Source organism: Cyanistes caeruleus, chromosome Z (assembly GCF_971803275.1).
Source record: "Cyanistes caeruleus chromosome Z, bCyaCae1.hap1.1, whole genome shotgun sequence".
In the NCBI taxonomy this organism is placed as follows: domain Eukaryota; kingdom Metazoa; phylum Chordata; class Aves; order Passeriformes; family Paridae; genus Cyanistes; species Cyanistes caeruleus.
This window is the reverse complement of record NC_141732.1, coordinates 55,679,948-55,706,239: the sequence shown is the minus strand read 5'-3', so window position 1 is coordinate 55,706,239 and position 26,292 is coordinate 55,679,948. Positions and strand designations below refer to the sequence as shown.

Here is a 26,292-nt window from a genome sequence, read left to right as displayed (position 1 = left end):
TGATTGCTTTACATGACTGTCATCCATTGATAGGCACACACATCTTCAAGAAATTCAGTCATTCATAAATTACTACGATGATTTAAAATTGTGCCTGGGGAGAAAAGAAGCTAAAGGAATCATCCTTTAATTTCCACATTTTATAATTTTTGCAAATCACAAAAAACCACTATTGTTAGCAGCCACAAACAACAAACACAATAGTTACTGCAATTCTTTATCATCTAACATGATCTTCTTGATGTGAAAGAAATCAGTGAAAACCAAAGTTTGACTAGAATATAGTCTAGTCACTATAAGGATAAACTCTAGAATGAAAACACTAAACACTGCATGAAGGAAAAACATTAATCCATTAGAATACCTGGCTACAAAAAAAGGCACAAGGCAACAGCTTCAATTTAACCAAGCAAGAGATACACACATTATTAAGCTCCTTTTGTCAAAAACAGACAGATTAGTCAACCAGTTTAGATAAAAATAAAGGTCACATTACTTCAGGACCATTTTTTTCTTCAGAAAAAAAAAAATCTATGGTATGCAGCAATATGAAATATTTTTAATACAAACTTTTAGCCAAGATAACAGAAAAACTAGTCTTCATAAAAAGTGATTATCCCACATATCTGCAACAATGATTCCATGGGATTCATAATGGAAGTGGCATCTCTGACAAATGAAAAAGAAGTAACAAAATGAGAAAAAGAAAAATTTTTAAAAAAGGAAAATAAATTATCACCAGATTGAGAGGTGACAAGCAGAAATCACAAAAGACTTTGTGCTAAACAAACATTAACCATTTGAGAAAGAGAAGCTATCCAGAATCTGATATCCAAGCATTAAAAAAACCCCAAAGAAATAACACTGCATCTTAAAATCTTAGTTTGAGAAAAAAAAATTCAGATATGACTGGACAAGGTTATTTATGGAATACAGGGTGTTCAACAACTTAACAGCTACACCATCATAAAATAGTAATATAGATCTGTATGGAATTCTTGCTGTAACATCAAAATTACAGGCAGATGGCTTAAGAGCTGAGTAAGACCTCCTCAGTCTTCATAGATTTTATGACTAGTTCTGTCAGCCATATGCTTCTGCCATCAAAAAAGCTCACAGTCTTTTCTCCTTTTGTCTCAGTCAACTTGGAAGTACAGTTGACAAGAACCTACAGTACAAGAAAAAGAAGGAATATGAAGCAGACCTCTGGCGTTTGGTATAATTTTTGGTGCTAAATCATTTAATCAGTTTAGTTCACTGCCTCACTTTGAAATAAAACCATATAACAATTATTTGTTTCTAGTAAATTTTCAATCCTAAGATTCTCATGCTAGTTCCAAATTTTAATAACAGACAGAGCAAATGGATGCTTACCCACATTACATGACTTATTTCAGGGTTACTGCAGTGCTTTTAAGAACCAAAGTGTGTCTTCAAACAGCCACATTTCCTCGGCTGAGGGTTTGTACAAGAAAGGTTGCATATGTGAAAGCAACAAGGTTTTTGGAGTCCACCTACAAACCCAGGTAAGCATATGTTTCACCATGCCTTTTAGAATCACAGAATGATTTGAGTTGGAAAGCACTTTAAAAAAATTACCTCATCCAATGTCCTTACCATGGACAAGAATATCTTCAATTAAATCAGGTTGCTCAGAGCCCCATCCAATCTTGTAATGTTTAAGGGGATGAGGCACTCACTACTTTCCAGGCAACCTGTTCCAGTGTTCTACCACCCACATTGCAAAAAACTTCTTCCATACATCTAACGTAGCCAACCTTTTTTAAAATCATTACACCTTGTCCTATCACAATAAGCCTGGCTAAGAAGTTTGTCCCAATCATTCCTATATGTCCTCTTTCAGGTATTGAAAGGATGCAATAAATTACCCTGAAAGCCTTATTTTTTCCATGCTGGATCACACCAGCTCTCTCAGCCTTTCCATACTGTAGAGGTGTTCCAACCCTCCAATGGTCTTTGGGGCCCTCTTCTAGACCTGTTCCATGTCTTTCCTATGCTGTGCCTCTCCATCCACTGTCTGTGCATTTCCTTTTTGCTCTTAATTTTGATGAGCAGGTCAAACATAACTTATATTGGCAACATTAGATGTGAGGATGAGACTTTTTCTAAGGCAAAAATGGCTGTCAATCTCCATCTTAAAGCTGTAGTCTTTTTCAGAAATAAGCTGTCATTCTGTATTTTAACTATTGATAGGGATTTACTATTACAAATACAAAACATGTATTGACAATGATTAGTGTTACTGTTTCACATGAAGATTTTTGATGTGTTAATAAGACTGACTGTTAAAAGAGATAAAACTAGAAAAATAAGAATCCTGCCAGAACTGTGTAATATGGGAAGCAGAAAATGAGCAATTTCTTCTGTCCTAATACATATGAATATAGCATAAAAACAGCTTCACAAGCTTCCTAGCAGAAAAAAAAAACCCTGGTTTTATTTTTTGGTTGGTTTTTTTTTTGACCCTAGACTATGCCTTACATGTAATACTTTTGACTCAAATGGATATGGTTACCATCGTGTCAGGAGTGGAGCGACGGTATTTCAAAACATTCAGTTTATGTCAACACATAAATGACCTTGAAATGTAGACTGAAGTTAATCAGTGCTCTCCATTGACTTATGTGAGTCATGGAAAATAATTTAACCCAATTGCCTAAGCTTGGGAATGTCTGTAAGAGACCAAAACAGAGCTGGGAATGTTCTGCTGATACTGAGTTTTGCGTATTTATTGAATAGTAAGTTACACTTCTTAAGATGATGGTGTAAATAAAATTGAACTGTGGACAATATGGGAGGAAGTATTGAACTGCTGACCAAAAATAAACTTGTTGGTTAGTACATTTGAGTCAATGTGGCAAGGTTTTGGTAGTGGAGTATGACCTGCAGAGATGACTTCTCTGAGAAGCTTCAAGAAGTGTCTCCCAAGTTCAACAGAACCAGCACCAAATGGCTCCAAGATAGACCTGCTGCTGGCCAAGACTGAGCACATTAGCAATGGTGGGAAAACAGTAGAAAAGGAGGTGCCCACCTCTTCACTCTCAAGACAGGACTTGGGGAATAGGCATGAAGCTGAGCCAGGCAAGGTTTAGGCTGGATATCAAGAAAAGGATTTTCAGCCATAGGGTGGCTGTGTGCTGGAAGAGACTCCCCAGGGAAGTGCTAACAGCACCAAGCCTGAGGGAGTTCAAGAAGCATCTGTGTAACAGCTTCAGGCACCTGGTGACATTCTTGGGGTGTTCCGTTCAGGACTAACTAGACTCAATGATCCTGATGGGTTTATTCCAATTTGGCATATTCTGTGACTCTGATTTAAGAAAGGAAAAAAATTACTATGCAAGGAAAATTGCAGCCAGAGTAGTGAGAATGTGTAAGAGAAACAGCCCTGCAGACATTAAGGTAACTGAAGGAGAGACAGGAGATATGCCAGCAGCTGGAGCAGAGATTCCCCACTGCAGCCTGTGGTAAAGATCATGATGAGGAAGGCTGTCCCTCTGCCGCCCATGGAGGTTCATGGTGGTGGAGATATACACCTGCAGCCCATGCAGAATCCCACACTAGAGCTGATGTATGCCCAAAGGAGGCTGTGACCCTATGGGAAACCTGCACTGGAGCAGTTTGTTCCTGAAGGACTGCACCCCATGGAACGGACTGCACTGGAGCAGTTTGTGAAGAACTGCACCCTGTGGAAAGGACTCATGTTGTAAACACTTGTAGTGGAATGTCTTCTGTGGGAGGGAACCTCTCACTGGAACAGGGGGCAGTATGAGGAGTGCTCCTCCTGAGGAGGAAAGAGTAGCAGAGAGAACACGTGGCAAACTAACAACAGACTTCATTCACTGTCCCCCCACATCACTGGGGGAGAGGAAGTAGAGAAAAGCGGGAGTTAAGTTAGGCCCTGGTGGAAGAGAGGTGTTTTTAAGAATTTGCTTTATTTGCCATAACCCTAATCTGATTTGATTGGTCATAAACTATTTCCCCAAGTCTGTGACAGTAACCAGTGAATGATATTTCCCTGTCCTTATCTCAATCCAGGGACTTCTGTTATATTCTCTCTCCCATGTCCTGATGAAGAAGGGAATTACAGAGCAGCTTTGACAGGAATCTGGCATCCAGCCAGATCAACCCACCACAATTAGTTTCGGAAGGTTTTGTATTCTAACTAATATTTACCATATACCAATCAGAATGCCAAATTCCGTGTATCTCTACATACTTGCGAAACCAAGTAAAGGTTAAAGAACTACTGGTCTCATTTCTACTTCAGCTTCTCTATCAAATGTCTAAAACCTGGTTGTCCCAGCACTTTTCCTCTCATGTAGTCTAATGTGTTGTCTCCTGATTCAGCAGCTAAACTAGTCCTAGAATTCTATCAAGAGCAGAATAATCATTAATAAGCAACAGGGATTTAGTATGATGAGAACAAGATTCACTGCAAGGTCCCAAACTATACAACAAATGCAGGACAGTGCTGTAGTTTGAAAACATTTTAAAATTAATGTCATGTCTCTGGCATTTACTTTTTGAGGGCGGGGAGGAGGATGACATGGACTTTTGCGCTTAGTCAAGGATAGGAAAAGGAAATTATGACGTTCCCAATGGAACTTGCTTAGACAGCATCTGGCAGTGAATGAATATGGATGTAGAGTCATTAATCTATCTGAAGAAACTGCCTTGTCAGATGAGTAGAGGTTTTGTCACTCTCTGAATATCATAAAGGTGAATCTTCTATATTAAAATATGTGATAATCTATCATTTGAATAGTTGTTGGTACACAAGGCTTACTGGAATGAGCAAACTAAGACTGTATTACCAAAGGAGTAATTCAGAATTCTATTCAAACTGGTAAGTATTGGGAAGCACAAAATACAGGACACAACATTGGTGTTGTACTGGGTGCTGCACAGTGGAAATTTTGCTTAGAGACTTCTGTCTCTATCCTACAGGTATAGCTTAACAGAAAGTTGCGTGGTAGCATACAAGTGTAAATGTTGGTTTTAAGGCCAGACTGCTTTCTTACTCTGATACCCTTACCAGCCAGTAAACCATTTTTCCCTAAAATGACCACTTAATGAAAGGAAACCTCCTCCTTTTTATTTCCTAAGTCTATACTCAGTGTGCTGCTTCTTTTTTTTTTCCCTTCATTCTGGCTGACTTTTCTGAACAATATCGTCAGACTTTTAATCAGCAATATCAGTTTGCACTCTGGTAAACATCAGAGTATCTAGCTAAAATAAGAAAATAAAGAACACAGACCTGCTTTTTAATTCAATCCACTTTCATACATTTAAAATTTTATTATTGTTATTATTTTAGGACCTTAGATTTTTTTTTTTTTTTTTTTAAATTTTCCTACACAAGAGTTCTTAACAGGAACTTTAGTTTTCAGTTTCTACCTATGACTTCATCAGTCTTCTTTCTTTATAGGGGAATGAATATGAGAAAAACTGGGAGCTCTTAGCATTTTGCAACGTTCAAAGCTCCTGAGACTTAGAGTTTGCCACTCAGAATTTTTTCTTATCAGTATTATATCTATTGATTCAGAGAAAAACATTTATCACTTGAAGTTATGTGAATGCTTTTCCTCGTAGACATCAAACAAAATTTGTCCCATTGAATCTACACTTGCTTGAACTGCCAGTGTGTGACATTTTAGATGAAGCAGACAACTGCTGTAGGGCAAAGCAGTTATAAAATCCCTACACAGCCTGAGTGCAAACTGCAGTCATTGTTACCTGGGATCGAGTGCTCCCTTAGCATATTGGCACAAGACACAAAGCTAAGCAAGGCAGTTGACACAACTGAACCAAGGGATGCCATCCAGAGTGGCCTGGACCAGATTGAGAATGAGTCCATGAGAATCTCATGAGGTTCAACAAGTCCAAGTGGAGGTGCTGCCGCGGATCAGGGCAGTCCCAGATATGAGTACAGACTGGAAGAAGAAGCCAGTGAGAGCAATCCTGTGTAGAAGAACTAGAGTCTGAAAAGCTGGATATGAGGCAACAATGTGTGCTGACAGCCCATAAAGCCAACTGCATCCTGGGCTTCATCTAAAGCAGCATGGCCAGCAGGGTTAAAGGAGGGGATTCTCTCCCTCTACTCTGTGCTTGTGAGACCCCACCTGCAGCGCTGCATCCAGCTGTTTTCTTTACCACAGGAAGGACAATAACCTGTTGGAGCAAGTCCAGAGGAGGGCCACAAAGAGAATCAGACAGCTGCAACACTTCTCCTGTGAAGACAGCCTGAGACCTAGGGTGGTAAAGTCTGCAGAAGAGAACAACTTGGGGAGATCTCAATTGCTGCATCTCAGTACTTAAAAGAGCGAGAGTGACTTTTTTCACTGACAGATAGTGGTAAGACAAGGGAGAAGATTTTTTAAACTAGAAGAGGAGAGATTTAGGTTAGATGTTAGGAAGGAATTCTTTACTCAGAGGATGGTGAGGCACAAGAAGAGGTTGCCCAGAGAAGTAGTGGATGCTTCATCCCTGAAATTATTCAAGAGTCAGATAGGGCCCTGAGTAATCCAATACAGTGGATGGCATCTCTGCCCATGGCAGGGGAGTTGGAACTAAACTTTACTGTCTCTTTAAACCCAAACCACTCTATCATTCTTTGATGATTATGTAGTTCTGTCATGGCACAGTTGCTCCTCAATGCCTGTTGAAAGCAGAAGACCTGAGCTTCATGGGGGCTCTGAAGAGTGCATATTATGTTATTAGAGAAGGAGAAGAAAGGGGTTTAAAACGCTTTGCAAAAGCAGCAGTAATGCTTAGCCTATTACTGGTATTAGAATGAAACTGTGGAGTCAAGATGTGCCTTTCCTATGGACAGTAAAGATGCTCAGTTCTGGAGCTCGTAAAACATACTGTAGATATTATTACTTGTAGCATGGAAGTATTTGGATTTTTGTCTTCTAGATTCCACTCTCTTGTGACATTAAAGGAAAGATGTTTTAATTTGTACATGAGCAGTGGTAATGGGCATTCCTTTATTTAAACAGGTTTGGCTTTATAAAAATGGTTGGCTATCCAATTACATCTGTCCCAGCAACGCAAGATAACATACATGCTGAAAAGCTTTATCATCCTAATGACCCACAGTAAGTATGCTTTCTGAAAATCTAGAAAGAAGTGGTGAAATTGCTTCCTAGGAGCCTAAATCAGACACCAGCATACGGCCTTCCAAATAGGAGGCACTTCTGAACTGCACTGAATCAAATACAGCCGTGTGAACAGAACCCCTTCAGAAACACTGGCAACACTTTTGCTTTCTGTAGGAAAACACCCCATAGGAGGCTAGGTTTGATATAAAAAAACAATCAAACATCACTATGAGAGCTGACTTTTTAAAAAAGCATAAAAAGAAATACCCATTGCAGGAGACTACATTCAGCTTGTAAAGAAGCATTAAGGAAAGGCCTGAAACAGCTGGTTAAATACCTCCACCTTACACCTACAGATTTATTTAAAGGCTGAAACAGATCTTATACTAAAACAAATCTAAAACAGCTCTTATACTACTTAAACTACTTGAACTTCAGACAATGACATAGCAATTCTTTACTTGTATGGGCTTTAGAGACAAGGAAAGAAATAACAATGGAGACTTCGTACTCTTGATTCTGGATGTTCATAGTAAGGAATTCCAGGAAAGTGTTCCTGAAGCATTTAATCACCTTACAAATCCACAATTTAATTCAGTTTATTTCAAGACTTTAAATAAAGAAATAATCTGTTAGGAGAAGACTTTCCTTAAACCTGCACTACCAAATCCCCAAAGAAGCATGGAAAGGAATAATTAACAAGCATATTGGGGAAAGCCATGAAATTTTTACTAACGTTACAAAATTAATTATCTCACAATACCTATACTAAGTAAGTCTGCTGATAATGCTAAATTGGGAGGAGCTGCTGACTTCTTCAAAGGCAGAGAGGCCCTGCAGAGACCTGGAGGTCTGGACAATCACCAACTGTATGATGTTCTAATGAGTGCTGGATTCTGCACTGGGGATGGAGCGGCCCTGGATGTGCAGACAGGCTGGGGAATGAGATGCTGGAAAGCAGTGCCACAGAGAGGGATCTGGGGGTCCTGGTTTGAAGCAAGCTGAACATGAGCCAGCAGTGCCCTGGCAGCCAGGAGGGCCACCCGTGTCCTGGGGACATCAGGCACAGCATCAGCCAGGCAAGGGAGGGGATTGTCCTGCTCTGCTCTGAGCTGGGGCAGCCTCACCTCGAGTGCTGGGGACAGCTCTGGGTGCCACAATAGCCTAATGTAAAGCTATAGAGTGCCCAAAGGAGGGCCACAAGGATGGTGAAGGGCCTCGAGGGGAAGCCTTGTGAGGAGCAGCTGAGGTCACACAGTCAGTTCAGCCCGGAGGACACTGAGGGGAGACCTCATTGCAGTTACATCCTCCTTTTGAGGGGAAGAGCAGGGGCAGGCACTGATTTCTTCTGTGGTGACAGTGACAGCACCTGAGGGAATGGCCTGAAGTTGTGTCAGGGTAGGCTTAGGCTGGATATCAGGAAAAGGTTCTTCACCCAAATGGTGGCTGAGCACTGGTAGTTTCACCAGAGAAGCAGTCACAGCACTGAGCCTGACAGAGTTTAAGAAGTATTTGGACAGCGCTCTCAGCCATATGGCGTGATTTCCAGTGCAGAGCCAGGAGCTGGACTCAATGAACTTTGGGAATGAGTCCCTTCCCACTCTGGATATTCTAGAATTCTACTCTTTCCCTTAAGATATTTAGGCAACTCAATTATTAGATTTATGCACTGATTAGTAAAACTCAGTCCTTGTGTAATTCTTCTTGTATCTGAACTTCAGAGAAGAAAATGCTTTGCTGTTGTTAAGTAGGACACTATGTAGGGTATGCAGATGCAGCATTTTAAACTGTAAAGGCATATTTCTGAATGGTAATGCAATCAGCTTCACTGCTTGACAACTATTTTTGTATATTTATTAATGATACGGAGAATGACTGTACTGAGGAAAAGTGGTAGGGGAGCTTTTGTTTTAATTTAACAATTAAAGCTCCCAAACACTTTTCTGGATTAATCCTTCTCATCAAAGATGTCTTCTTGAAAAGGCTATCTGGCAAATTGACACATAATCTCATATCACGGTCTTTTTCTTGCTCAGCTTCAATTATCTTTCAATACCAACACTGGGATCAAGAAAGATCCTAAAGGAATGGATTCATCAAAACTGCTCTCTGGATCAAGTTTAAATTTCAAGACTCATCTTGAAAGCCTTCACATCAAACCCATGTGATCATTTTGAATTCCAGTATTATCTTATAAAAAGCTGTTTCGAATTATATGTGCAAAACTAGATTATTAGTGTTATGATTACCAGAACATAAATTACCGTCTGTGAAAAGCTCGGTAGAAACAAAAACTTGGTAGAGGGAGGGAGAGAAGGGAGTAGAGTGAGGACAGGACCAGTCTCCATGGTAATGTTCCAGATCAAAGTAAATGACTTTGATCTGGAAAATCAAAGTGAATGACTAGGTCATCACATGAACAAGACCAAGAACTGCAGAGACCATGCTCTTCTCCCTTCAACTGGTTTATAAAAATCCAAAGTATTTTGGAAATAAGCTCAAAAGGCCATCCTTAAAATCTGTGACAAAAACAGTACTAAAGTAGTGCTCCCAGATTCAGCTCATTCACCTTTAGAATAAAAGATCATTTTAAGGACTCTGATACTTGACTGCAATAGCCTTAACACGACTGACTGTGACCAATTAATCCACTGAGATAACAGTTTGTGGAGAATAAACAGTGGAGTTCCCATGTTTGTATAGGGTGAAGAGTCTATCACTAAAACACCTTCACAAGATCACAATTGTGTAACTACAACAGACTAGACAACTACAGTAATACAAGCCAGCAGAAAGTATCAGGACCATTATGCATTTCTCTCAATATTTTTCCATTAGCACAAGGACCTGCTGAGAGCCCAGTAGACAAGAGGGGGAAATGAACACAGAACTTTACAGAAATGATGTAAAACTAACCATGTCCCATCTAGGGCCATGGACATCATCCTTCAATAATTTAGTGCAAGCTACATCCAACTCCAATTCACAAATTTCAGGATGCTGCTTGGAATAAAGTGTGGTGTCATTCTGCACTGAAACTAAGCACAAAACACCAGAAAATTGATGAAGTTGTCCTACAACAGGACACTGCATATTAAGAAGGGTGCTGTTTCTGTCTACCTATTTTAGAGTAGAGGGAGAAAGAAATATCTTACAAACATTGATTTAAAGAAGGCATAAACAAGTTTTCATACAGACAACTTTGGAAATTTCACCATTACAGTCAACAAGGTCTGAAACAAACTCAACACTTCTGCTTCCAGTATGAATTGTCCATATTATGACATCTGGAGGTTCTGACCTGCCTCAGGCTTCATATACCTTGGAAAACTGACTCAATACACCTTAACCAAAGAAGAATGGGTCTCAGCAAGACAGTAAAGAGGTTGAAATTAGGAAAATACATACTTTCCTTCAAAGAAACATAACTTGGACTAGGGATGCAATAATGCAAACAAGGAAAGGGGGATTTAGATGTATGACTTGGATCAAAGAAGGGAAGATGCAGTTACATGGAAAAAGCAACAACAGAAGCAGAACTGATGCTTCCATATAGCACTAGACTGTTTCAGTCTAAATGCTACAAACCACATAAAATCCAGAAAATGATCTGAGAAGCAGAAGCAAAAAAACCCAAATTATTACCAGAATACAGAAGACTACAGGATTCTGAGCTCACCTCAGGGAACGCTGGAAAAACAAAACCACAAACCCAATACTAAGGACAGAGCAGTGTGACTACATCATCTGTGACGTTTACCTTCCAATCCAAGAAGGACCAACTACACTAACAGTGCCTACAAGTAATATTTTTATTTACAGATAAATTAGTAAAACAACTCTTTTTTCATTCAGACTACTTTTCAGTTAGTCTGGACTCCATCTTACCTACCTAAGGAAGATATCTAAGCACCATATTTCATGGGAAGTACATGCTAGAGATCTATATCTTAAACTTTAACAGCTTAGGATCTCACTTTATTTCATCAGCCTGCCTACTGTCTAACTGAATGCTGTTTCCTTAACAAGTTTTATATTGTGATATTTTTAACATGGGGGTATTTTAACATGGGATATTTTTTTAACATCTGTGTTTCATCCAGATTCCCAACTCTATCTTTACAAATGCACATTGATTTTAAAATAAACAAAACAAACAAATGCTCAACAAATAAAAAACCAAAAACCCCAACAAAAACCCCACAAACAAAAACAAAGTAAAGAAGAAAAAAAACCAACAACCAAACCTAAAAAAAACCAAACCCAAAAATCCAAGAAAGAAATTAAGTACTTAAACCTTGGGCATATACATGCTGTAGCAGTTAAGTAGGCCATATATTTTCATTGATGAAAAGGCAGCAGGGCATTCCTGCTTCCAGAAAGACACAAGCTTAACAAGCTTTGACAGGGACCAGAAAGATTTAAAAACCAAGAAAACCCCTACTTACATCTAGGCTTGTCACAATAGGTCTTAAACCAGTAAGTCACAGGTAGTCACAAACAGAAGCCTGACAGAACTAAGATTAGAGGAAAAGTAATAGTTTGTTCAACTGAATAATAATGGTGCTAAAACGAAGCAAATTTCCTACACATAAGGTTTACTTAAGTATCTTAAAGGCAGGGTTCAGTAAAATCCAGTTTTGTAAATGAAAGATTGTGGTTGCAAAAGAAGTTTTCTTGCAAAGTTAATTGTCCACAGAGGTGTAAGACTCAGGTCAAAGGTAAGCTGGTGCAATCTTCGCTGCAGTAGACACACATTCACACATTAACACACATTTCAACCAACAAAATGACAGAATTCCCACATTCAGGAGCTGTCACCTAAATGTATCCTTAAGCACCATTTTCTCAGCAGAAGTTTCAACAGTAGCAAAAACTGAATCACAGTTCAGTTCCATCTGCTACCAAGCAGAGATCTTTTTCTCCCAGACTATGAAAACAACTTAATTTTTATTGAATAAGCTGTCAGAGATGTTGTAAGACTATTTTCATTGCTCCTTCTGCTGGAATAGTATGGACACAATAAAAACATGAATTGTAATAGAATGAATATCTATGCTTTGGTCTGTGGCAAGGCCATAAAGACAGACAGCCAACAGAACCCACTTCAGGAGGCACAAAAACCAGAATGCTTTCTGAGTCCTAGTGAAGACAGGTATCTACTGGGATGAGTCCACCCAAGTATTGTAGCTGTTCACCAGCAGTTCTAACATTCTCATTACTATACTTGAGCAGGAGGGAAGGTGAAGGGCTGTTGGTTGGATTCAAAGGAAACCAAATCAACAGTCTTCTGCCATTCTTCATGAGTCCTACCAAAGCAAGGCAACAGAATTTGAATGTTTAGAATTTAGAATTCGGCAAACATTATGAAAAATACCAAGACAAGACTTGGTTATGGTATCTTCGATATTTTGCACATTTCCAGAAATAGAAATACAAAGTTAAAAAATAGGTGCTTTGGACAAAAGGTTATGACCCTAAAAATGTCGTGATTCAGAACAAGAGATCACCAAAGTAAGAGATGCTTTCCAACAGTCTCACAAAAGACCTGATGTATTTGTGAGAGGTATCAATGCAATCTAATCCAAAACACCTCTCCCTGGAAGTTAGCGTACTACTTCTTCCCAACCTGCTTGGCTCCTCAGTCTGCCAGAACACACCTTTTCCCCCTCACATAAAAAAGCTATACAAAACCATTTTATAACAGCTAGCATCTCCTAACCTTCTTCCAATTATAGAGGTTGATGTGATTAAACATAAGGAAGGGAAAAGATGACTACTGAATTGAAAGAATTCTGTTAGGAAGATAGATCTTAACACACCACTAAATGCCAAACATCTTTGACAATCTAGAACCTCATGCTCAAATGGTGAATGAAGAAAGTGAAATTAGGAAGATGTGTTAGTGTCAGAAAATTCATGGACAGAAAAAAAAATAAGTGAAACATCCTTCTTGTCACATCCTTTGTACAAATTCCATATCCCACTACTGGAATTGCTTTGAATTTTTCTGGTAATGGTATAAAGGATATGATATCTACATTGGCACCTTATCCAAAAATTCAGTATCCTGGCTGACTCAAGTCTTGAAAATGCTCTCAACATTTAAGGTACTCCCCCCAGGACTTTACAGATTATTAGGTGACTTCCTACTGAGAACACACAGAAGCACTTAGATATATACTCTAGCCTTCAAACAGGAAAACATAAGTTCATACTCCTCTCTGTTTCCCTCCTCCTAAAATAAGCTGATAAAACCAAAACAGTACTTAAAATGTAGACAAACATTCTTGACAATTCTTTGAATGTTACAGGACCACACATAATTAAAATCTAATTCAAAAGGAAAAAGCAAGCATTCACAAGGACATGAAACACCAAACGGCAGAAAAAGCACTAGTAGCAGAACATTAAAGAAAAAAAACCTAGAAAATGACCCGAACAACCAAACACGATTACAAACAAATGTAAAGAAACAGATGTGCTAAAGCAGACCTTGAAACAAATTTTCTTTCTCTACCAATGACATCTCAAAACAATGCCTATAGTATACTGAAAAGAAAATCTTTCACACACCCTGATCACAAAGGAATTGGCTGAATTTACCAACTGGTAGACGCTATACACAATGCCATATATAGTCTGTTAGCAATTAAACAACATGATTGATTTCTAACTGTATTTTACTACAATTAAATTTTCAGAATGAAGATTATGACAGACATCTTTGGACAACTCTAAATACATAGTATTCAAAGTATTTAGCAGTCTCATTACTATGAAGATAATTATCATAATTGAAATTAGCAGTATGTTTTATAATGTATATAGTCATGATTCCTCACAGTTATTCCACAACTTTACTGCAGTCCAATAGAGGCATGATGTGCTAACATTTCTCAGTAGATTTCAATGGCCATTTAGAAGGGTTTCCATTCTAAGATTGATACTACAAATATGAATAAGTTATCAGATTTTTTTCCCCACAAAGACCACTGAGTGCATAAGTGAATTTTACATGACTATGGACAGCTCAACCAGCCAGCAAACTGACTACAGTCAGCTTTCTATTTCTTTGAAGCTAAATAATACTTTTCTTTTAAAGGCCAAAAAAAATAAAATAGAACGATTACTGTATCTCAAGAACTTACCTTCAGACTTCAACTTTGTAAGAACGAAAATCAGGTAGTTGTTGAAATCTGGATACTGATTGAGTTGTTCTAGTTTCTGAAGAGAGAAACTGTTAAGGAAAGTTGAATCTTTACATAGAACATTTATAGCTTTCTGGATACAAAGATTGTTGTATTTGTTATGTACTGCTACATCACTTCAATCAGCTGTTACTATAAGCTCAGGATATACAGAGTATGAACAACCCAAAACCAGCTTTTGTAATTTTCTTACTGAAACAATAGCTTTTAGTTATGGGTAAAGCCTAAAAATAGGACAGACATAAAAATTAACAGATACTTAAAAATATCCGTAAAGCTGTATCACTGTAACAGGCAGCTGTACATTACCAACTGTGTAGTCAAATGGATCAAAAAGTAACAGAAAGGAAAAGAAAGAACAGAAAGAGCAGTATTTAACAGAAACTTAATGAGAAAACACTTAACTGGTCTTAGAAGTGAAGACTAGGTCTTAGATGACTTTTCGTAACTTCTTCATACACTTAACTATTTCTTTTTTATTCAACAAAATACACAATAAATTAATCTGAAAAACATCTGAAACCATACCAATTTATAACTTTACTAACGAAGGCTTTTAGCTAACCAGTACCTCCCACTTCATTATATTTGACATCTAAAAACCCAAGTGTGCTAAAACAGCATCATAAAGAAACAGCATTACAAAATATACACACAGCTTTTTTGATTTTTTTACAGAAATTATGGACTAATTAAATTTGAAATCATTAACCACAACTCTGCTCGAACATACTATTAAATAGCATCCTAGAATACAACAGACATCGCAATTTTTTTTTGTGTGTGTGTGCAAACAGTCTCAAAGGACATGCATCATTTTTTTAGGACATGGCCTGTCAATTGCATTAGATAATTTTTCCAAATGTATAATACACATTATGGGATGTGTGGGATGTTAAAACCATCCCATTTCTCTAACCTTTACAAGACAACATATGAGAACCTACTGTAAAGCACAGGTATCGACACAGCAAGGAGTTTTCACTAACACTTAAAAAGAATTTCAAGCATCATTGAAAGGACTTTATGTTCAGTCAAGTTCTATACATCATCAAGATAGACAGCATCACATATACTGCCCATCCTATAATATATGATGCTATAGCTCAATAAGCAAACCAGACATAATTAAATTATTTGAAGCAAAGCTTTAAAATGTAATTTACACTAAAGCTACACTATAAACACTGTTCCTATAAACATCTGGATATTTTAAATACTAAAGAGCAGCAGTTTAAGCTTGGGGTATTATCAAATCACTGCTTCTTTAGACTCTTCTGTTTAGGATTTTTCAAAGTAAGCAATCATATTTTAAAAATTTAAAACACAGCTGAAAGAACAAGATGATCAAGATGCAATCGATCTTAACCTTTCAGACAGGAGAAGAAGCCTTCCTGAAATTCCCTGCATTTACTACAAAAGTCCGTAAGTGGACCAAATTTGGCTTAAACACTTAATATAAATATATACAGACACGCATATGTTCTTACCTACTTAAACAAATTCTGTTGCTTTCTATGGAGACCTTCAAGAAAATGCCTTAAATAAAAAGAGATCCAAATAACAAATTCATATCCTTCATAGAATTTCAGCACTTCTATAAATTTCAAAGCACTTATGGCTAGCTCAAGGAGCAGGACACAGTAGATCAGGCCTTTATTTTTTAAGGCCTATGCTTCTACTAGTCTTAATTTAAAGTTTTGCGTTCACAATCCCTTTTTCTTAAAACCTTGCTATTCTTTACTTCTACAATGAAGAGTGAGTGGGGGGGGGAGGGGGGAAGGGAGGAGGAGGGGCAAGGGTAAAAAAACCATCGATCCCCATCAACACCAAATGTACTGCAAAGCGCTACAAGAAAGCACATAATGTAGAGCTCCCCTTTTTCGTGAATTCTAACGAGCCGAGTTTCAGGATCAGGCTTCCAGGCAAATAAAAACATCCTCATCACGTACCAAAATGCGCAGTGTCAGAGCCAGCAGGCCCACGAGGGCGCGCATGCAGCGGCTCTGCCAGCGGCACTACCCCCACCAGCTACGGTTTTCACCTCGAATCCCGTTGCCAGATTACTTCCAGAGCCCCCTCCTCGCCCCTCTTAGCCGTGGGGACGGCGGGCACACCACGCGGGGCACCCGCGGCCCCCTCAGCGGGACCCGCCGGGCCGAGGGCCCCGTTCCCGCCTGACCGCCCTGGGGGCTGGGCGGGGGAACCCGAAAGAGCGGCGGATATCGGCGGAGACGCGCCAGAGAGCAGGCTTTTAAAATAAATAAATAAATTGAAAAATAATAAAAGCCCCCCACGGCCAAACCCAACGCAGCCTTCTCTCTGGGCTTGCAACAGGTGCCCAGCGCCCGCCGGGTAAAGGCGGCCCCGCGGCCCACAGGCCGCCCCGGCGGTTCAAACGCCGCGCCACGGCCGCCCGCTCCGGCCAGGGCTCGGCCCCCCGCGTTGAGGCGGCTCCGCGGCCAGGCCAAGCCGGGCAGGCCCGGCTGCCGCAGCGCCGGCCCCGCTGCCGCGCAGGCCACGCTCCCCCCGCCCGCCTTCGGCGGCCCCCGGCCCACTCCCGGGGCCCCCCAAGCCTCGGCCAAGGATACTTGTTGCACGGCTCTCTGCGTCGTGGTGTCCGGAGACTGGGACTCCTTGAGAAGCTGCAAGATCTGCTGGAGCCCCTGCTCGTCGGGCTTCCACTCGTACTCCATCTTGGCTGTCTGGAAAACAGCAGACAACAGGCGGTCGCGGTTGGCGGCGCGGCAGGGCCCGGGCGGGGGCGGGCGGAGATGAAGGAAGGCCGGGCCAGGGAAGAGGTGCGGCAGTGCCCGCTCCGCTCCGGCTCTCGTGCTCCCACGCACCCCAGCAGCCGCCGGATAGACGTAGGACACCGACCTGTTCCCGCTGCCTCCGCGCCGAGCAGGGACTGAGTCACGACGAATTTGTGATCCGGACCGAAGAGCCGCCTCGCGTCCTGCTGGGTCCTAGCGCCGGGCACGGCTCCGCCCGCCCGGGCCGCCTCTGGGCCGCCGGCGCCGCCGTCCGCCTCTCCCCGGTGCGTCCCACACTGCCGGGAGCCTGCGTGCGACAGAACGCGATCACCTCAATTCTGGGGTTTTACCGGCGGGAAACGGGCAGCCCACGCCACCCACCCGAGAACAGACAGAAACCTCCAGCAAATGAGACAGGCGAGGGGCGAAGGGGCGCCTCGGGCCCGGCCCAGCCCCCTGGGACAGCGCCCGGCAGCGAGTGCGGAGGCTCCCGCCTTCCCCCACGGAAGTGAAGTGCAGGCGCGAAACCAGATCTCGGAGTCAGGGACATGGTACCTGCTACACTTCTACGTCATTTGTCTGAGTGCTGAGCAGATCTCAGAAGTTCCTAATTCCACATGTAAAGAGGGAACAGGACGAAGTACGCAGGGAAGTAAGAGGAAGCTGGGACATACAAACTCCAAAGAAACTGCTTTGAATACCTACAAAAGTATCTGAAACTTAGACCCAAAATATATCACGCGAGATCTCGGGTTAAAATTGACAATTTAGATACATATATGCATATGCATATATGTAAAATATGCATTACACGTGTATGTAAATAGTTATTTTTACGTATTATACTAACAGAAGAAAGAATACATGCTGTTTAAAACTGGTCTAAAACGTCAAAATGAAAGCCAGTAATTCCCTGATTGTTTTTAATAATCTCACTTTTAGTCACTGTGTTTGTAAGCACCTCACTTGACGTGAAAACTAGTTTCTGCTGCTTCTCCTGCAGTATAAAACACTGCATGTCTCAGCCATAACTGTTCAGAGGTACTGAGGACAGGCAACAATACTGATTCCCAAGGGTGCATCCCAGCTAATTTGCTATACGGGTATTTGTCTCACCTCCCCAACAATGACTGTCCAGTCCAAGGTACTATGAAGTGTCCTTAGCTAACTTTCCTTCTGTTACTATGTGATGATATTCTTGAAGGAGACAACAAAACTTTTTGTCTCCAACAAAACAGCAAAAGAAGTCATCGTAGGCAAGAAGATGGGTAGTGTACTTATACTACATATGTGGATAATGAGTACAGTGAGAGAGATTTTTTTATGAACCAGGAAAGAGTGCACACTGGTGTAGGAAGTAGAGAAATATGTAGAGAAGTACTCTGTGTAGCATACAAGATAAAAGCAATGGAGAGAACAAAAGCAGCTTATAAAAAAAACCCAAAAAACAATCCAGAAACGAAATCTATTTATTAAGCTCTTCTATTTTAGAAACGGCTGTAGTTATCACAGAACTTTTTCAGAGACTACAGAAGCTGAGCACCTCTTGAGAGTTTACAGCACCTAAACAAGATGAAGTCAGTAAGATAGGTACATAAAGACATGCCACTACTTAGTAGGAAATAATAGGCTTAAGATTTACATGAGATTTTTCTGATCAGGATGAATCTCCACTCATTTCCTTCTAGTCAAAAGAAAAGGATTTTGAATCAGACCATTAAAACTGATGTTAATGGCTCACACTGTGTATGGGCAGGAGATACCTTTCTAGAATGCACGCATAGCTGCAACAAATGAAAGCTGAAGTCCAACAAATCAGGGAAGAGCTAATGTAGGCCTCATCCACCTAACTGTGCCTTAGCAGTAAGACTGTAGAAACTTGATTTTTCTTTGCAACTTCTGTCCCACGTCTATCAAGTTTGTTAGAACTTGATTAGAGCTTTGAAAGTTACTATTCAGAAATCATGACACAAGGATTGTATCTGCCTAATATTATCTGGAAACCAAAAAGAAGTGCTAAAGAAGAACATTAAAGATGGGAAACAAGGGGAAAGATCAGAGGGGAAGAGACTGAACAGGAAAGAGCAGGTAGAGAAGCATGCCATACTTAGCATCCATAACTAAGAACAATGTAGGTTTCCTTTCCAAGAATGCAAATAGAACTCAATCAGTCCTGGTAAGAATTTCCACTTCTGCAGTGGAAAGGACAGGAAAAGGCCTAGAAATTGGAGCCTCTATAGAAGACCTCCAGTGGAGATGTCTAAGTGCTTTGTATCATCATCCTCCAGGACAGGTAAGAGTAATTTATGAGACATTATCAAGAGGAGAAGGTATTCTGTAAGATGAGGTGTCTCCTGCAGCTTCTATGTATGAAATGTGGGTGAAACTTGAGGAGGAACCTATCTCTAGTCCTTGAAATTATTTAAGGACGCAGAAGAAGTCAAAATAATTTTACTGAGACAAGAAAAAAAAAAAATCAGGTTTAAAGCATTACAGAAAAAAAAAAAAAAAGATAAAACTGCTTATTTCTGTATGCTTTGCATTTATACATCTGTATTCTTTGCCTTTTTTGTTTTCTATTACCTGTTTTCTCCAAGAAAGAATCTTGTATAGAAAGGAAATCAACGTTAAACAAAGGTATGCAGGTATGCATGCTACCCTCCAAAACACAGCCTGATTCATCCCACTTGATCAGCAAAATGCAGCAGAACTACATTTGCCACACTTCATCTATATATGTTAGGATTACAGAAGTTCTCTGAAGACAGAAGCCTTGTACAAATGCTGAGGTATATTTGATTTCTCTGTTACCGAGGCTTCAGATGTCAGGCACTAGCCATAATCCACTGTTGAAAAAATGTGTAATATTGAAAACAAACAAACAAGCCAAACAATTATACGGCAAAACACTAAACTGTGTCTTAAGATATAAGGACCTTGCAATTTTCTACTTAAGTGTCCACAAAAAGTCTATAAATTTTTCTGTCTTCTGTTTTCTTGATCTCTTCCATTTCTCTCCCACAATTCCCCCTTAATTCAGGCTGAAATGACATATCTAGCATACAAGGAAACAAAAGAAATGGCTACAATATGTACTACTAAAGGATTAAAAATCCAAGTTTTTTAGAGTAGTAGCTGTGAATGTACAAGAAAGGCTTTGATTCTTGCTTCTTCCCAAGGTGATTAACCCAACTTTTTTCCCGCCAAGTGTCTTTATCATCACATTAGAGTGCATTTGGTGCTAGGTCTTTTCATCTCTCTTGTTGCTTTTCATTGTGTTATAAACAGATACTAACAGGAACTTGGATTAGAATCTGGTTTTTGATAAACAACATTTATTAATTGACACTCAAAACACACAAAGACAGATCCAATAGGAGATTCATAACAGAATACCCACCCCATCCCTCCATAGTCTCAGTGCACTTAGAAAAGAACCAGGAGACCGGTGCAAATCCCTCCCAACAATCAACCAGAAAAGAGACTGAGATCTGCACTGCTAGGAAGACTTCCCATCCCTCAAATGCCATGGACTCCAAGCTGTACATTTGGAAACTACAATTTGTCACTGCCAGTGGTTTTGAAACCAAACAATTATTCTCCAATAAAAATTAATTCTTGAAATAGTCTTATTAATTTCAGAACTGCTACCGTTTCAGCCACTTTACCCTTTAGAAAATTTTCCCTATTCTTTAGTTTTATTTTTTGGATTTTTTTTTTTTTAATTTTGAGACAATTCTAATAGCAACCTTCTTGTAATAAAATTCAGGCATTTTAACCTGTAACATTGGTATTTAATAATGGTAATCAATCATTGATTACCATTTAGTAATGGTAATCAATTGCTAAGATTGAGCCTTCTGAATTTCCATACAAATTGCTCATAGTGTTTCTCTACATAAGGTTGTATGCACAGAGGAAATAACAGATGTTCCATAATAGCTTTCTGTGTAAATCCTTTTATGGCAAGCTAAGAGTAATGTAGATTAAGCAAAGCAGAAAAAAAGTTCTCATGACACCAAATAAATGTGTTTATATGAAGGAGCTCATGCAGAATAGCTACTGCTATACTATTTTGCAATTGTGCCTGGATACATGCCCTAAGCTTTCACTTTAAAAAAAATACTAATAGTCCTCACATCCAACATATCAAATGAACATCCATTCTAAAACATTTGATGCAGTCTGGGTTCAGCCATATGATACAAGATTAACATTTATTACACAACTAATTTGAATAGTTTTGCAAAGAAAACAGTTTGACCCTGTGAAGCACCAGAGAAGTTACTAAGGAGATGATATGAAAAGAGTTTGAAATTATTTTGTGTTCCTGACTGAAATGTCTATGAAATTAATTTTCTACTTTTCCAGAGCTGATTTGTTATGATATAAAGATTGTTTTAAGCAGAAGCCCAAGCAAACTTTAGAAAAATATTTTTAAGATGCGGTCTCAACATTACTTTGTATTTGTGTTGTTTAAAAATAAGAGCCAGAAGAGGCCGTAAACTTACTGTTTTCTAATGCAACACTAACCAAGTCCACTACTGCAAGTGTAATTCTTTTGAAAGTAGAACTTCCTAGTTAAGGCTGGTACAAAGGGTATTAAGTTGCCAGATGGAGTGGAATCTCTTCCTGGTAACTAAGGTTGCAAAAACTCCCTTATTTTTAAGGAGTTCTTTAATGTCACGCTGGATGACAAAAGGCTAAGAGGAAAACCACCTTGCAGAAGATAAACCAAATTCAACATGATCTGTCATATAGTCATAAGCTTTGGACTAAAGAAAAAAGTTTTGTGGAATGTACCAAACTAAGAATGTGTTTCATTGGTAGGGTTAAGACCATCTTAAAAAATAACTTTTTTCCTATCTATAGATAGAATTTCTTCTACCTCTGAGGAGCAATTTGACAACAACATTCAAAGTAGCAAATGTATGGGCTTTCAGGTAATATAACTTCAGATTTGTATACCATTAACTGACCTTTCTTTCCTACTGTTATTTATTCTCTCTGGTCAGTAGGTCTAGGAGCAGAATAAGAAGCTGAGGAAACTGAGAGAAATGTCAACTTTCTACCCTCCTGAGATAATTCTAGCTAGAATTTGTTCTGTCTTATATTGTGTATGAAACTATAAAATGTGTGTGTGTACAAATTCTCCCATAGTACAACACCTCATAATGAAGCTGAAGTCAAATTTCCTGAAACACTGACATTTCAATATTCAAGGCAAATCAATCTGTAATGTGATTTGCTGTAAGTGGAACACCATGAATTTGATGATAAATTTTTTCTGAGTGTATCTAAAGTTACAATAACATATCTGCTCATGAAATCAGTTACATTGTTGCCTGTGTGAAAGGGAAAACTGTTCTGGCTCAGTATTGTTGCAGTCACCATCCATGATTTTATGGCTAATTTTCTCAAAGGTGAGGAGCAGTATTTCTTTTTGCAGATAATGTCTGTAAAAGCCTGCACTGTGGAATCCCACTGAAGAGATGAAATAATACTCAGGATAAATTGACGGCCTGTGAGTCCACTCTACTGAGAGAAGTACATTCCCTCTTTATTTAATGAACACCTCTGCTTCTCATACATCAATTGAGCATAGAGGAAAGAACAGAGCAATACAGTTTCCATATATATATGAAGGTACAAAACGATCCCAACATTGCAGATAAAATGGATGACCAGCCTCAGCATGCATTAATATTTCTTGTTTTTTATAACAATTAAGACTTAATTCAAATTAGGATAACAAACACCAACATACAGGCTTATGTATATACAGGTCAGAACCGAAACCCAAATCTCTTGCTGCTCATGGGTTAAATTAGACACATAGCATTTTCAGCTGCAGGGACAAAAACTGGTCAAGCTTTCACCAAGTAGAACATCATCACAGGAATTTTGATTTTGAATTCTGCTTTGACAGGATGGAACACCATTCTTATAATTCACTAAATGTCCAGCTAAATGAAGTAGTAGATGGTGCAAAACTGCAAAGATCTCTAGATTTAAAATGCCTTTGATCAACTAATCTAGACAAGGACACACCATCTCTTCAAATATACTAGTCTGAGAAGACAAGAGGAAATGACCTTGAGTTGAGACAGGTGAGATTCTGATTATTAGAAAAAAAATTTCACTGTTAGGGTGGGCAAGCATTGTAACAGGTTGCCCAAGGAGGTGGTGGAGTCACCATCCCTGGAAGTGTTCAACAGGCATCTGGACCTGGCACTGAGTAATGTAGTTTAGTGATTTAGGGGTGACAGTGGTAGTGCTGGATGGATGGTTGGACTGGATGATCTTCTAGGTCCCTTCCAATCTTGCTGATTCTACCATTCCATGATAATTACATTTCCACAGCTAGAGATACCAAGTGGAAAAAAAGTGTGTGGTTAATTTGCCCCTCTGTAATCATGTTGGATACTAAAATGGTAGTACATACTTTTAACACTGGCAGTCAGAAAACAATCTAAAACTAAATGGAGAGCCGTTTGAGATAAACACTACCTCATGAATTTGTGACAGAAAATACCAGAACAATCAGCTGAAATCTTACATGGTAAAGGGAGTAAGTGGGTGTACAAAGGATGAAAGGCATCATTCTTTGTTGGGGAAGGTGAAACAGGGAAACCTTATGAATGTGATTGTTTGGCACTAGATTGTGAAAATATGAAGGCTAGAATCAAAGTAGAAATGAAAGCCTGCTTGAGTTATAGGATACTGAGTACTGGTTAACCAAAGAACAATAGCCTAGCCAGCTAGAGGAGAATCCCTGTTGATAAAACAATGTCCTTCTGCTGATAAGAAGAGTCCAGCAGTAAAGAAGCAAGTAAAGAACTTGTAAAACTCTGTAGAGTATAAAATGCAACACTGTATGTTAATATAGGGAAGCCCATAGGTTGTATGTAAATTCTTTAGTGGGTGTGTCTCATGGTGATTGGTTTCTGGTAATTAGAATATTCTCGATAGAAAAAGATATATTGGATTGTAACAAGAACTTCGCCCTCTTTACTCTTTACTCTTACCTCTTTACTCTTAACTCTTCCCTCTTCCTTCCCTCTTCTCCCCTCTCCCAGCTCCCCTCTCCCCCGCTCTTACCTCTGAACCCCTCTTAACTCTCAGCCCCCTCTCCCTGCTCCTACCCCTCTCGTCTTCCCGCTCTTACTCCCTCCCTCCCTCCCTCCCCCTTCCAACCTCACCTCCCCTGCTCCACCTGCACTCTCTCCCCTCCCCCGGACCACGTGGACGCCGAGGCTGGTGGCGGACACGGGTCTCTCCTCCTTTTACCCTTATAATAAATTGCTTATACTTGAACAGCTTGACCCTGGAGAAGTCTCTCACAGCGAGCGTTTTTACATCTCCAATAATTCTTGAGTCAAATCTTATTTAAACCTTGACTGTCAAATTTCTTGTCCGAAATCCAGCATGCACTTTTTACCTACTTAAAATTAAGCATGATTAGACCCCTGTTCTACTCCCTACTTAAAGTATACAGTAAGATTTCTTCCTCTGAACAGTAGGAGGCAAAGCAACTGGTACCTGCTGGAGGATTTTTGCTGAACTTCGGTTTTTCTAATTGGTAATACAGGCTTCCCCAAGATGCAAATAAAAATCAAAATGATACACAGCTCTTGAACCTGTTCCTTGTGATAGGTCAGAATGCAGAGTTTTGAAAACATCTGAGGAAAGTAGCAGTTATAATTTAAAAATTAAGTTACAGCTGAAAAAACCGATAAACATGGATGGGTATAAGGCTGTGAATAAAGAGATGCAGTCCCTGAAATTCTAGCATTCACTTTCTTTCAGTTATACATTCATTCTTATCAACTAACAGTGATTAATAAAGACGTTAATAGATGCATGATTCCTGTTTTGACTTACTGTACGGCTGAGAAAGTGGTCCTAGTCCCTGAAAATCTTGGAAGGAAAGTCATAAACTAAGAAATTCCATGGTGCCTGTTCCTCTCACAATGGCTCAGCCAAGACAGACAGGGCCTTTGTGTGAGCCCTGGTGGCATAGGCACGTGATAAACATCTGTTGCTCTTCTTTTACAATAATGTTTGCAGACAAAATCATCCCTGCTACTAAAAACAGCAAATATAAAGGAGATTACACCTCATCATGGGACAGTGCCAAATTTGGTGAAGTTCTTGGCCCTGAAAAAAAAAAAATGCCCTGTTTATTTAAAATTAAGTTATTCACCATTATTTAAAAAACTTAATCTAAAGTAAGCGATGATCTGTTTTTAAGCTAACTTTGAAAAAATCTGCACCATGATGAACCAAAACACATCATAGTTCTCCAATTGTTGTCAATATGTAGGCACTTATAAACCAACCAAGTTTAGTGCAAAGGATATATAAAATACCGATACAGCCCGCATGAAACAGTTCACTAATTTAAATTCCTTTTTGTACAACATTATCTTAACAATTATAAACAATAATAATACATTAGAGGGTCAAAATTAGGAATCTCATTAATTAAGAAAGAAAACTTGTAAAGGTGCTGAAGACCCTTTGGTAGTAGAAAAAGGTACCAAATACAAGTCAAATGGCATATTTATTTGTAAGTGTGTTTTGATTCAGAAATGAGGTATAAAATTATCTATTGTGGGAAAGAAAAGCTAAATTAAAACAAAATACAAAAATTTAAATCTCTTGGCCTTCAAATTTCAATTATTACAATTAATTTGTTTACACTGTTTAAATCATACCACTATCTTTTCATAGTATGCACCCACTGTAAAGAAACCAACTGTAAAGAAAACTCAAAATACTGGAAGTCTCCTCTGGGAAGCCCATCAGGTGTAATTAGGAATTCAGTACAAGGTTCAAAGCAAAAATTATATTGGAAGCCTTAAGACCTGATTAATCAGGATTAGGTTTTATTTTTACTTCTTAGCAAAATACCTTGCATCCCAGGATGCAGAGAATTCAGAACCACACACTCATCTACTTGCCTCCCAGTCTTTTTCTGAACATTCTGGGTTTTAAAACCTTTACACACAGAACATTGACTAAGACATACACCTGTCAGTGACACTACCACTGTCTGATCTGTCATTAGTGACAACACTGGTGATTTGGTGATACTTGCAATACTGACAACAACAGTTCTGGCTAAACCATCATCACTGGTCATTGCAATAGAATGCTAGTTTATTTTTCCCTGCATAGCTGATTAATTTCTTTACT

The 26,292-nt window shown here is 39.4% G+C and overlaps 1 protein-coding gene across 14 annotated transcripts in view; it reads right to left on the bottom strand.

Annotated features, from left to right (window-relative positions):
- TNPO1 (transportin 1) overlaps positions 1–26,292 on the bottom strand; it is a 70,874-nt gene that overhangs the window by 35,384 nt on the left and 9,198 nt on the right. For 3 of the 14 annotated variants that reach the window (XM_086866679.1, XM_086866675.1, XM_086866681.1), the window contains exons 2-4: positions 17,216–17,398; positions 16,927–17,040; positions 14,276–14,351 (exon numbers count right to left, since the gene is read on the bottom strand). In XM_086866679.1, the coding sequence (XP_086722805.1) occupies positions 14,276–14,351; positions 16,927–17,031 (181 nt within the window). In that variant the 5' untranslated portion in view covers positions 17,032–17,040; positions 17,216–17,398. Of the gene's footprint in view, positions 1–14,275; positions 14,365–14,740; positions 14,852–15,825; positions 15,875–16,287; positions 16,796–16,926; positions 17,164–17,215; positions 17,399–17,472; positions 17,613–26,292 lie in introns of those variants that run through there. The other 11 variants (XM_086866676.1, XM_086866678.1, XM_086866687.1 and 8 more) reach the window with 11 other exon arrangements.